This window comes from Phalaenopsis equestris, unplaced genomic scaffold, assembly GCF_001263595.1.
Source record: "Phalaenopsis equestris unplaced genomic scaffold, ASM126359v1 Scaffold001116, whole genome shotgun sequence".
In the NCBI taxonomy this organism is placed as follows: Eukaryota; Viridiplantae; Streptophyta; class Magnoliopsida; order Asparagales; family Orchidaceae; genus Phalaenopsis; species Phalaenopsis equestris.
In genome coordinates, this window is record NW_018165555.1 from 606,388 (window position 1) to 620,920 (window position 14,533).

Below are 14,533 nucleotides of genomic sequence, written 5' to 3' on the forward strand. Positions count from 1 at the left end.
TATATATATATAATGTCGTCCAATTGAAACTAAATTTTTTGAAAATAGATGCTGGGTATTTATGTTAAAAAATTTTTCTCCTATTAAAAAAAATTAAAATTATTACGAATATAATTATTAAATTTAAAATGTAATTAATATTAGATTTTTATTAGTAAGTGTTCAATTTTAAGAGGGCCAAAAATTTAATTTTCTTAGATGATACTAATAAAGAGTAAGGTAAAAACATAGAGATGAAGCGTGTCACCCCAAGCAACACCACCCTTCATTTCATCATTATTGATCATGATATGTTTTTGCATTCAAGCTTAATTTTTATTATTTTTATTTTTTTAAAAAAATAAAATGAGCTCATTTAGCTCGAAATATAATTTGAAAGGGTGTGGGTCCACATTTTTTCTATCTTATTCATTCATCAGAGCAGGTTATTAATTACTATAGCATCGACTTTTTGTCAAAGCATTTACATATATGACACCCACTTTTTATTTATTTACATTTCAAACACCTTTATTTTATTTTTACATTTGTACCACCTAAATGTTTTACATCACCTAAGAAATATCACTATTTTAACTTATAAGAGTGAAATACACATTTTCATGCATGCATATAAGACGGCCTATATATAAAAAATGAAGTCTAGGTGTTAAATATGTAAATTGACTGGAATTGGGTGGTATGTACGTAAATATTAATTTTATGAAAGCTTGATTTTTTATGCTAGCGACACAAAATTAAATTCATTATTTTCTAGAATAAAGCTATTGTCTAAATTTTCAAAATTATTCCCATTTTTTATTGTAAAAAAAATTAAAATATTTCTTAAATTTAGCCGATTTATTTAAAAATTACTATGCTAAATAAATAATCAAAACTCCCTGAAAATTTTTATAGGATTAAAACTTATTTTGAATACAATTTTGATTGATATACTTACTATTATTTATTGGATTTTTTAATTCAATAAATTTGTAGCCTTGATGCATGTGCTATACTACGCCAGCCAGCCCATGCAGCCAAACTGGCAGTTAAAACAAATATTAAAGACTACTATAAAAACAAGTATCCAGCTAAGCGGTGCCACTTCATTACTGATAAAAATTTAAAGTTATCATTAAAAGTTTAAGGACCCGTTTGGGGAGCTTTTTAAGTGTGAGGGTGATTTTTAAAAAAATATGGTTCCATTTTTATATTAAACGTAGACCACCGAGGGTCGAACCTGTGGTCGACCTGCGGACCGCATTTCAGGATACAAGCTACCCCTAACGCACCCTAAATTTAATTCCTGCAAATATACAAAACAAATTTAACCAACACATATAAAAAAGTTATTTATGTATGTTTTCTGTCTTTCTTCAGAATCAGAATTGGAGAAAACAGTAGCAGTAAATGCTCGCAGGAGGAGCATGGATGGGGAAGAAGTAAAGTACGAGGCGTCTTTCACAGTCCCGAGCGATTTTGGGGAGATCGGCGGAGTCTTGGTTTTGAATGAGAATCAGAAAGAAATATTTCTAAAAGAAGTTGTTGTCGATTCTGGCAATTCATCAGACGAAAATTTCACAGTCATTACATGTAATTCATGGGTGCAGGCCAAGTCGACTAGCTCTGAGAAGAGGATCTTCTTCTCTAATAAGGTTTGTTAACTCCTAATTTTTGTTTTGGGCTTGCGGTTATTAATTTGTTAGTTGTTTTATATTATTTATTTTAAAAGACTTGGAAACAACTAGGTTAGTTATATGTGCCGCGTATGCCGGTCTGTTGGTTAGCATTCACGGTATAAGACCCCTCAGGTCGGGGTTTGAATCCCCTCTGGCACAATTGGCCTTAAAGAGATGGTGCTCAAATTATTAGGCACATTAGGAGTGGTCGGAGACTCGTATAGAAAAGGTGGCTCAAACACATATTAACCATATTTTAATTATGTTCAAAATTATATTTTATTTATTATTAAAAAGTATTAGTATTAAAGAGTTCCATCGTATTGATTGTGAGTTAGCAGAAGATAATGGTGTTAATTTTGCAATAAATGAGAAATAATTAAAGCTATTTTTCTCCCAGTCATAATAACATTGGGACCATCATCTAGAACTATCCCATAGCTAACATCTAATTTTATGTATATACATGCCTAACACCCAAATATTAAATGTTAAATACATACCACTGAAATCTTATGCATATACATTCGAACACCTAAACTTCAAATACAAACATATCAAATGTAAAAAAATGGAAAAAAAAACTGGGTGAAGTGAAATTTTCCATTCCTCTCACATGTGGCGACATGCTATGGTCATGACGGGGTTTCAATGGTTATAGAGAGGCCTGACGACCGCCGACAGGGAGGTACGGCGACCAGCTATGGTGAGAGGGAGGAGAGGTGATGCTAGGGTTTTGGTTCACACGAGGGAGGAGAGGAGATGGATGCACGAAGAATAAAATGAATTGGAAGGCGCAGGTTGAGTTTTTTAGGTCTATTACGTCCAATTTATCATTTATCTTACTTTGGAATTTTTTTAAAGATTTTTAGTAAAGCTTTTGCATCAATTTATTTGACGCAAATTCGACGCAGAAAGTGTCGCAACAACACCGTTAATTTCATCGTTGTTGTGTCGAATATTCAAATGTGAACCTGACACAACTTCCGATGCAAATAGAATAAATTTATTTTCGATGCAAATCTGTCACAAAAGCCGACACAAATATTTGCGTCAAAAACTTCGGACGCAAAATGTCGACGCTAATTTTAAGCTCTCATGTAATGTTTATAAATAGTGCCTCCTCATCACCCCCACCACGATATTGGAGACTTTCTCATTTGGATCAAGATCTCTTCTATGTCCGATACATGGATTGTTTTATAAGCTTCTATGAAAAAACACACTGGCTAAGAGTCAACAAATTAAAAAAAACAACTAAAAAGTTACCAAACATTATTCTTGACTAGGGTTGTAGTCATATTTCCAAGAAAAAAAGTATATTTCATTGTGAACTAAACACTAGTCTTAGAAATACAAAGTATCTCTGATACCTCATTCTTTGTTTAATCAATCACAGGGGGATTGGATTCAACCTCTTCCATCATAGGCTACAGTCATCAAGCAGAAGATTAAAACAGCCTTAGATATGTCAAAAATTCTTGATAAATTCCCTTTGATCTCTTTCATAAGACGTTAGGGTCATCAAGCAGAAGCTTCAACTAATAACTTTGGATTGATCAAACATCATCGGTAGATTTTATATGACTTTTTTCATTACATGTTAACATCGTGGAACATCTCCAACTATACATCCTACGAAGGGTCTTACACCCCTAACAAATTTTTCTTTTCATTATGTTCTAATACGTGTTAACATTTTCGAGTTCTTTTGACATACAATATAGGACAAGTCTTGCATCTTTCATGAATTACAAATAACACTTCCACCGTAGAATGTGGTCAGTAAGCAAACACTCTCTAACCAAATCAACTAGAAAAAGTCAAACATTTATTATAACCACACAAGAGATGGGGAAACTATAGCTCGGAAGGAAAGGCAAAAGAAACCTTCGAAGTAGTATTAAAATTTTTCATAATCAAATAAAATAAAGAAGTATAAACAAATATATTATCACCATGTACAAATATCATATCATTAAAATGAAAAGCTACAATGACCAATAAATACTAGTATAACTCTACAACATGTCAGTAGAAGAAAAGACAATGATCCACATTAATGTTAATCTCAACATCACTAGAAGTACACTTCCATGAGCTTCCTTTGACCTCTCTATTTTTTAGAATAGAAATGGGATCACCTTTCTATTATCTTGTTCATGGGTTAACATCCTCAACCAAAACTCCTATAATGTCTCTGCCCTCCGGTCGATGTTAGCTCATGTCTCATTCAATTCTTCTTGAGCATCCATCAGTTTTTAGTGTTGATTGGAAAAGAAAATGCCATGGAGGATAAGTCATTATGACACTTTGCAAACAGATTCACCAACTATGTGTGCATATCAAAAGAGTTAATCATCTTCTTACGCTAGCAAAAGATGTGTTTGATCATCGCACGATTGTTCTTTTATGCCCTTGATGAAAGGTTTAGCTCATCCTCAAATAGTGTTGACATCCCCTTATCAAAATTTTGGTGCTTCTATTGATTTTCAAGGGGAAAGAAATCTCCATATATCAACATCTCAACAACGTGAAAGATCTCCTCCAGAAAGCATAACATCAACGTGCAAAGTATACACTGAAAAGCATGAGAACATCACAAAAGATCTTCTCTAGAAAATGCGATAATAACACAAAAATCTCCTAAAAAAATCAGTACAATCGCGCGGGAAGTTTCTCTCAGGAAGTGTGACAGTATTGCAGAAAATTCTCTCTAGAAGACACAACAACAATGCAAAAGGGGAGCCCCGTTGATTGCACAAACAGGTCGAGGGACTCCACATTTTTTTTTCTGGAGCCCGGTTGATCGCAGGGGCAGGCTAGGGGACTACACCTTTTTTCTTTCCGTATTAGCCTATTTATAGTCTCAAAATGAGCCAAAAACAAAAGAGAAGTATTAAAAAAAAATCCAATATTGGTTTGGCTCACAGATCATTGATGCGATCATCTACCATCCATTGGAGATCTCCCACCTTTCGTTCTACGATCAAGCATCCTCGGGAATGCTAACATGGTCGCCCGCCATCCATGCCTATAAATCACTGATGTGGTCCTCCATCATCAACCAGATCACTCCTGTCTCTCATTGTATGATTTTGCATCTCTGAATCAGTGAAATGGTAGCCTGCCATCCATGTGCTCTGATCATGCTGCCAATAGCTGCCACCGAAGACCTCTACATCAGACATCCCCACAGGCCTCAGCCTCCAATTTTTGCTTATAGCTACCACCACAGGCACGATCACCAGCTCTGGCTCCAACTATTGCCACCTCTGACCCTCTCCGGTAGCCACTGTCAGACACATCTGACTACAAAACAATTTTGGTCATCTCCACATCTAGCTAAGTATGGCCGCCGCCAACCAACCTGGCCTCCACCAAGTTTGGTAGTCGCTGCATGTCACCTTTATTTGTAAACCTTTGCCTTCGGTCACAATCGCTTAAGCCACGATTACCCATCACCACTAGCCACCAGCCTCTAGCCGCCACCTCTCCAGCGAAGCAAAAATAATTCGATTTTCTGAAGGCCAAGGGATTGAAACCCATGACCTCACATAAGTGAAACTAAACAACTCCCAATTAGACGAAGTACTTTCCTTCTATGAATATACACCACACTTTATATATAAACATAGTTTCAATTGGACAAAAAAACTATAGTTAAAATTTATAGTAGCAGTTGACCACATAGGTCGTATTGGTCACATTGTTCATAATTTGTAACTAAAGTAGCATCAATTGGTCATAGAGGTTATAGCTGGAAGTTGTAGTAGCATTTAGCAACATAAACCCTAGTTGGTCACATAAGCTATAATTGGTTGTTTTAGTAGCAATTAACCCATTGGTCATAGTAAGTCACATAGGTCGTAATTGTTAGTTACAATGACATTAGGTCATATAGATCATAGTTAGAAGTTGCAGTAGTATTTGTCACATAGACCAAAGTTGGTCACATATGTTATAGTTGGTAGTTGTAATAAAGTCAGTTGGCCACAGAGGTTGTAGTTAAAAGCTACAATAAAAGTTAGCCACATAGAGTGTAGTTAAAAGCTACAATAACAGTTAGTTACATAGGTTGTAGTTAGTAGCTATAACATTGTCAATTGGCCACAGAGGTCGTAGTTAGAAGTTGTACTAGTAGTTAGTCACGTAGGTCATAGTTGATCACATAGGTTATAGTTTGTAGCTACAGTAGTGTTAGTTGATACAAAGGTCATAGTTGAAAGTTAGAGTAGCTGTTAGCCACATAACCTATAATTGGTAGCTACAAAAATGTAAGTTGGCCACAAATATGCTATAGTTGAAATTTTTACTAGTAATTGGTCATATTGGACACATTGAAGGCTACACCGATTGGTGATTCCAACCATTATCTCGGGTTTACTATTTTATAGTTGAGACAACACTTGTCGGTAAACAATATAAGGAAAAAAACATGTGTTAAGAACAACCTCCGTATTCCAGTTACGATAATCATTAGTAGTGGTCGTCAGTGGTCAGTGATCGATGACAACATGTGGTGAAATTTGATGATGGTCAACAATGGATAGCGGCTAGAGAGAGCAAAAGTTATTGACGGTTCTTTAGTATGACATTATACCTTACAACCATATTTGGGATATGATTTTTACGTAGAGGTCATTGATAGTGGCGAGCAGGGGGCTAGTGGTGGTTGAAGGCGACGGGCGGGCGATGATTGACGGTGGTCGACAGTTATGAAGGCTAGAAAGTCAACACCTGATCTTCAATATGATGTATAAATTGTCACCACATTTGATATTCGACGTTAGCAAGTAGGGGTCACAGAAGGCGACAAACAGAGGGCCAAAGAACCAAACCACCCATTTGGCCCAATTTGACCAAATTGGGCCAAACAGAGGTTTTTTGGCACATAATTAACAATAATTATAGTCTCTAGAGGAGGGCATCTTGGTTCCTTGACACATAATTAACTTCCGTAATTATTTGATCAAACGACCCACATCGATTCCTCTTGATCTTAAGGGTTTTTTAATAATTTTGAGAGCCTTAATGATCACAAAATTGAGTGATCTTGAGCATGATGGTTTCTCTCGTCGAGAAGTTTGATTTGATTGTAAGTATGATAAATTTCGAGTTCATTTGACCATTCACTTAATGATCCAAAACCTTCAAATGTTCTTTAATAGCTTGATCCATGCCCGATTCCACTCGAATTGATCCATCTCTGATATCATTGGGTTCGTCTTAACGAGACGGTCGGTTTGAGTATAAACTTGTTGTAATCGAGGCCCCAAATGATCTTAAATTTGAACCTAAAAATATTTAATGCAAAAAAAAAAAAAAATCATGACATATGATAGAGATTTGTTGATGGCATAACAATTCTTTTTAGATAACTTAAAAAAAAATTGTTACATGACTAACATATTCTAAAACATTTTATATTAATTTTTTTCTTTTGAAAATTATAAAAAAGCAAGAATAAATTTCTCGCCAAATCGATAATTACAAGTCTTATAAAGCGCAAAAGGACAGCTAAAACAGACTCAAATGTGCCACGATTAATAAGAGCTAGAGACATGGAGAGTCCCTAACCAAACCTTGGTTCTTCAATCATAATGCAGTCCTACTTGCCATCCAGCACCCCAAGTGGCCTGCAGAGATTGAGGATCAAAGATCTGGAGACAAAGAGAGGAGATGGCCATGGAGAACGCAAGTCCAGCGATAGGATTTATGACTACGATACTTATAATGATCTCGGCGATCCGGACAACAGCGAAGACCTAACCAGACCAGTTCTTGGAGGAAGCAAACAGTTTCCTTACCCTCGTCGTTGCAGAACCGGTCGTCCACGATCACGAAAGGGTATGAAATTCAAATCTAATGTTTTTTCTTAATGCTAGATGGTCCAGTTATATAATTAATACTCGTTATGCATGCATGCATGGCTAATTAGGTTTCGTAGAAGAAATATTTTGTTAGATATTAGACACTTAAATATATAAGATTTGTGTTAATCACCCCAAAATTTGTGCAAAGCAATTCAAGACCCGCCCCAACATGATAAATTTGTTGATGAAGCATTGGTCACCCCCTGGTTTCCAGACATCGTTGTCAAAGAATTTTTTGTTTCATGTATGCCGCATTTTATAAGTTTGATATTTATAATACTTTATTGTCATAATGAAAATATTTACTTCACATCTTTTTTAATATATATATATATATAAAGTTTATTTTGGGAGCTCCAATTTTGAAAAATAAATATGTATATAACATATATATTTCAAAACCCGCCCCAGCATGATAAATTTGTTGATTATTTGTTAAGTAAATATAAAATTTTTAAGAAAAAATAATTTGTTAAGTAAATATAGTTTTCCTTTAAAAAAAAGGTGCAAAAGATGGAAAAATCTCTCCTATTTTTTCATCAATTATTATAAGTTAAACATGCTTTAATTCCTTTTTGAATAAGCTTTTGAAATATATATGTTATATACATATTTATTTTTTAAAATTGGAGCTCCCAAAATAAACTTTATATATATATATATATTAAAAAAGATGTGAAGTAAATATTTTCATTATGACAATAAAGTATTATAAATATCAAACTTATAAAATGCGGCATACATGAAACAAAAAATTCTTTGACAACGATGTCTGGAAACCAGGGGGTGACCAATGCTTCATCAACAAATTTATCATGTTGGGGCGGGGCTTGAATTGCTCTGCACAAATTTTGGGGTGATTAACACAAATCTTATATATTTTTTAGGAGAATTTGATGCATAGGATCACATTGATAATTCTTATATATTTAAGTGTCTAATATTTAAATTTTAATTCTTATTTATATAACAATAAAATAAATGATCTCTAATATTAACTTTAAAGTCGACGCTACAATATTGAGCCTTTTTTTTTTAAACAGCTGATAATATTTGACGATAAATAGATGCAAATTTGATGCTAATTCTACGTCGAAATATAATCCGACGTTAATTTGCATGTTTCTCATAAAATTTTACAAAGTAAAATATACTTTTTTATGTATATATTTTGATGAAACAGTATTGAATTTTATAAGTAAATATTCATTTAGGAAAATTTACATACCTAGCAAACAATTCTTATGTGTTTACATATCTCACACCAAAGTTTTTATATTTGTTTTAAAAATATGCATGTAAATATATATATTTGGCTTTCTAAAGGTGATACTAGTGGTAATTATAATGTGATGCTAAAACTTTTAATGCTGAGAGCCTGCATATGAAAGTTTAGGAGTGAAATATTTAAATACATATAAGAATTGTATGATATGTATGTAAATTCCCCTAAAAATTATGTATTAAATATATAAAAACATAATAACTATTATAACTTTTGTATTTATTTATTTATTTGGTCGAAGTAGAAATTTAATTATATCTGTGAAAACAGACCCCCCTTCAGAGTCAAAAAGCTTATCCATATATGTGCCAAGGGACGAGGCCTTCTCAGAAATCAAGTCGTTGACCTTCACCGGGAAGACGTTGACCTCAGTTCTGCACGGAATCATTCCTGCAGTTAACTCTGCGTTGATCGACATAAATCTTGGTTTCAATAACTTCAGAGAAATTGATGAATTATACGACGAAGGATTTAAGGTTCCAGATTACCTTCACGGGGCAAAAGCCACGCTGCAGAAGCTCTGCAACAATATAAGAGACGGTGCTGATGACGTCCTGCAGTTTGAGGTTCCATTGCTGATTAAGAGTAAGTCTGAAATCTGAATATTTTAGAAAGATGGAGTTTATCAAATATAATTTGTTTTGATGATTAATTGAGCTGACGAAGTTGACTGCTTGGAAATTTGTAGAGGATAAATTCTCATGGCTTAGAGATGAAGAATTCGCAAGGCAAACACTGGCAGGCGTCAACCCTTATGCAATTGAGCTTGTTAAGGTCTGCACATGTATCTTTTAGCCATATCAGTTCTATCCTATATATATATATATATATATATATAGCTATTTTTTCAGATATTATGTATATTCTTTTATGTTGTGGATTCTGCTTGTTGTTCTGCGAAGATATGTTTTTTCGATTTAATTGCAGTGAGTTCGGTCATGCATAAGGAAAAATGAGGCTTGGATCTGATCAGGAGGGAGTAAGTGTGGCAGAATAAGTAGTAGGAGAACAACAATGAGATAAATATGTTACAACTAAAATAAAGTAAAAATAAGTGGTAGGAGAAGAATGTGTCGTCAATCACACCCCAATCGTGTTGACCTTTTTCGATCTTTTTGGCTAATATTGGGTTAATATGCCCTCCTTTGTACATGAAATGATCTCTCTATTTATATGAGAGAGAATAAAATAAGGTGATGTCATATTTTTGCCTCTGCTTCAATGGGGGTTTTACGCTGAATTCTTGGTATTTTAAATGTATCAGTCAATCGCTCAGCTACACTCTGGCTTGTTTGACATTTGGTTGGTTAAGTGGGCCTCCTGCTGTTTTTATCAATGGATCCTCATTTATCACACTCTTCTCTTTCTAAACAGTTAGATTTCCTCATAATCAACACCGACACATTTAAATGTGCATATTTTAGTTTCTTGATTCTTTTACTTCTTGAAAGCTATGTTAACGTGTTAAGAATAATAAAATTTGAATGTTAAAAGTATATAAAATTTATTCTTAATCAACGATTCAATAATTGAACTCTTTTGATTTTCACACACTTGAGCCTAATAAATAAGGCATAACAAGACTCTTTGACATTTCATAATTATTTTGCATCTTTTTTTTGTTTGAATTGGTCGACTTTCAAGTTCTTTTATGGAGAATACACAAAATCCCTTGGTCATTCCCCCCAACAAGGACATGATTCGTGTCACCTTTGGGAGACTGAAGGAGTAGTACCGCCTGAAAAGTGAAAAGAAGAAGAAAGCCGCTATTAAGAAAATAAAAACAGTTTTCAAATAAATGTTGCTAGATCACTAGTAAAAAAAATAAAAAACTGTAAGATATGATAGATGGATGGATAAATAGGGAAAAAGAAAGAGAAAACTTATACTTCATATATATACCTCATAACAGCCCAAACTCAACAAGCTAGCACATTATGAAATCTCAAGTGTAAACATAAAACTTAAAATATAGGTGGTAGATATATAAATTAAAACCCTTTCCTTTTTGCGTTTTGCAATAGTGGGAAAAATTCTAGAAGAAAAATGCATAACAAATTTTGGTTAAATCAGTCTACCAAACAGCCCCTTGGTTTATCAGATTCAAACTGCAAATTCTATTGCTTCGTTTTCTCAACACAAGTGATTTGCATGCATACCGTTTTGCTATATCAAAATATGATAAATTTGAAATATGGATTTATGGGATTTAGCAATGATTAAGCTTGCAAATGTGGTATGAGGAAAAGGGAGAATTGTTACATGTTTATAATGGTTTCGCGTAGGAGTGTAGCAGAGCAAAGGAGAAAGACGTTAATCGCATGAATCTGCATAAAACTTTTAATACATTTTGTCTGTTTATTTTGTTTCTAAATTAATTTCTACAGATGAATAGTTTGAATTAAATCTCGCATTATTCTCAAAGTATATGTTCTGCATTGCACCAATAACAATCACCAACGTATTTAGAAATAAACTATATATATTGCTAAAATCTTTAATAATTTTAAGATGCAGCAACTACAATTTATTCATACCATGCATCATTTTGCAGAAACTCCCTCTAATTAGCAAGCTTGATCCCAGCATTTATGGTCCGCCTGAATCAGCCATCACCGACGAAATAATCGAAGGAGAACTCAATGGGGAGATGTCTGCAACAGAGGTGCGTGCTATATCATTTCCATACAACATTTCATAAAATATCAACAGAACTCAACCAAAATTGATTTAAGAAAAATATAAACAGGCAGTGCAGAGAAAGAGACTGTTCATGTTAGACTACCATGACCTTTTTCTCCCTTATGTTCACAAAGTTAGGGAATTGGATGGCACCACCCTGTATGGTTCTCGTACCCTCTTCTTCCTCAAGAGCAACAACACTCTGACGCCCATCGCCATCGAGCTCACTCGGCCTCCTTGTCCTCAGAATCCCCCATGGAAGCAAGTGTTCACTCCAAGCTCAGATTCCACACAGAATTGGCTTTGGAGATTCGCTAAGGCTCATGTTTGTGCTCATGACTCGGGCTACCACGAGCTTATTTCACACTGGTATCTATACTTATCTATATTACAACTCTCATAAATTTGTAGAATTAACTAAGGCAAATTACTTACTTCTGCATGAATAATCCTTCAAGGTTGAGGACACATTGCGCTGTTGAACCATACATTATTGCCGCGAACAGACAACTGAGCACTATGCATCCAGTGTATAGGCTTCTGCATCCTCATTTTCGATATACGATGAATATCAACGCGCTTGCACGCAAGTATCTTATATCTGCTGGTGGCATCATCGAAGCATCGTTCTCGCCACTGAAGTACTCGATGGAGCTTAGCTCCGTTGCCTACGATCAACTGTGGCGCTTTGATAAGGAGGGGCTCCCTGCAGATCTGATCAGAAGGTGACATCACAATAAACTGTTTCTATTTCATTTTTGCTTGTTGAGAACCATTACCCGCTTTCCGCGCAGAGGAATGGCAGAGGAAGAACCCGAAGCAGAGTACGGTCTAAGGTTAGCCATCTCCGACTACCCTTTCGCCAACGATGGCCTACTCATCTGGTCAGCAATCTCCGACTGGGTCTCAGCCTACGTCTCCCACTACTACCCAGAACCCTCCACCATCGTCGATGACCGCGAACTCCAATCTTTCTGGACCGAGGTCCGCACCCACGGTCACGCCGACAAGCAGGACGAGCCCTGGTGGCCGAGCCTCACCACCCACACCATCCTCTCCGGGGTTCTGACCACCATCATCTGGGTAGCCTCCGCACACCACGCTGCCGTCAATTTCGGCCAGTATGACTACGGTGGTTACTTCCCCAATCGCCCCACCATTGCTCGAACCCCAATGCCGACCGAAGTGGATAATTCAGACGGCTGCGTAGGGTTCAAGAAGTTTGTGGAGGAGCCGGAGGAAACGCTGATGGAATGCTTCCCGTCGCAAATCCAGGCGACGATAGTGATGGCGGTGTTGGATCTGTTGTCGAGCCATTCGCCGGACGAGGAGTATTTGGGGGCGGCGGCGGAGGAGGCGTGGGAGGAGGAGGAGGCGGTGAGGGCGGCTTTTGATAGGTTTAGCGGGAGGTTGAAGGAGATTGAGGGGATTATTGATGGGAGGAATGGGGATGTTGGGCTGAGGAATCGGAAGGGGGCGGGCGTGTTAGCTTATGAGATCATGAAGCCGTTCTCGGCGGCGGGGGTCACCGGACGGGGGATTCCTAATAGTACTTCTATATGAGATTTGGGAAAAATTATTCCAATTTATTTTTTTTAAGAAAAATAAAAGCCGAGCCACTGAAATACAACGACGGTGATAGATTGGACAGTGTATGCATCCATATGGAATAATTTTTCGTGAATTCAAGGGCGAGAAATGTAAAATTTTGTTGTGGATTATGTAATTCATCTGAATTTTATTTCTTTGATATTTACACATTTAAGTAGGGTTATAAACGAGCCGAGCTTGAGTTTTACAAATTTCGTGATTTCAAGGACTAGAAACACGAGCGCACAAAGAGTTGTTCGTGTTCGGCTCATTTATAATTCGAGCTTTACAAATTTGTTCGTGTTCGACTTGTATACTTAACGAACGAGCCGAACAAGAGCTAGTTAACGAGCTGAACACGAGTTGTTCGAGAACAACGAGTTTTTTTGACAACCCTACATTTAAGAGCTGAACTTTAAATTCTTACATACATATCATTTATATCACTTTATTTTTCTATGGTGATGTTTTTTATGTGAAAAGTTGGATTTGGGTGTTATAAATATAAAAAGCAAATTTTGGATATTAGATATTTATATTTATGGGAATTAGTCTATAGGATCATCATCCTTTTCTTATTATTTTCTATTTATTTATTTATTTATTTATTTATTTATTTCTATTGATAAAGGTTGTTTCTTGGCCATCAGCGAAGCATTAGACAAAAGATGTAAAATGTAGGACAAGATTTTTTAAAAATTTCAGAGCCATTTAAGTAATAATAGCAATTTTCTTTTTCCCGAACAAGTTAAAATTATTATCTAATTATTGTAGTTTATCATAATTAATATGAAAACTTAACTTAGAAAAGCCATTTTCTTTAATAGTTAAGGCTAGAAACCGATATAAATAACTAACCTATCACTTGTTCAACTGTTATATCATTTTTAATAAATTTAAAAATTAAATTCAACTATTTAAGTGAACTAATTATTGGTATTTTATTTTATTTTATTTATGCTTATATATAATGGTGAATTATGATTTGTCATTGAATCACACTCGAGAAATAGACATAAGAAAGGAGTGAGAGAGACAATATATTTGGCTCTCTAACTTTGCAATAAAAAAATAATTACATGTCCTAATTCATGCTCTTATAGCCAAAAATGGCTTGCCAGAAGCTAGAGGCTTAGAGCAAACTTTACACACTTAGATGGTTGAATTTTATATTAGATGGACATAGTTATTTATAGTAGATGTAAATCATTTTCTTTATTTGAGTGAATAATATGCGTAATTAATTTATTTATAATTTTTTTTAATTATTGCATCCTTCAAGAAGAGAAGCGGTTGGGTGGAAGTGAGTGTATGTAAAGAAGGAAATATCTCATGAAGTAAAGGTGTTGTATTAGGTTAGGTTAGTGAAAAAGGACTTTGCGTAATGAGAATGGATGGACTATAATAAAGTGTTTTTCCCATTGGTCAAACATCTCTCG

The 14,533-nt window shown here is 35.2% G+C and overlaps 1 protein-coding gene across 1 annotated transcript in view; it reads left to right on the top strand.

Annotated features, from left to right (window-relative positions):
- The window catches only part of LOC110033226 (probable lipoxygenase 8, chloroplastic), a 14,465-nt gene extending 1,242 nt beyond the window's left edge, over positions 1–13,223 (top strand). Inside the window, exons 2-9 of the mRNA XM_020737141.1 lie at positions 1,363–1,637; positions 7,271–7,511; positions 9,093–9,407; positions 9,511–9,596; positions 11,377–11,487; positions 11,572–11,873; positions 11,963–12,229; positions 12,299–13,223. Coding sequence (XP_020592800.1) covers positions 1,363–1,637; positions 7,271–7,511; positions 9,093–9,407; positions 9,511–9,596; positions 11,377–11,487; positions 11,572–11,873; positions 11,963–12,229; positions 12,299–13,067 — 2,366 coding nt within the window. The 3' untranslated portion in view covers positions 13,068–13,223. The remainder of the gene's footprint in view (positions 1–1,362; positions 1,638–7,270; positions 7,512–9,092; positions 9,408–9,510; positions 9,597–11,376; positions 11,488–11,571; positions 11,874–11,962; positions 12,230–12,298) is intronic.
- The last annotated feature ends 1,310 nt before the right edge of the window (positions 13,224–14,533 follow it).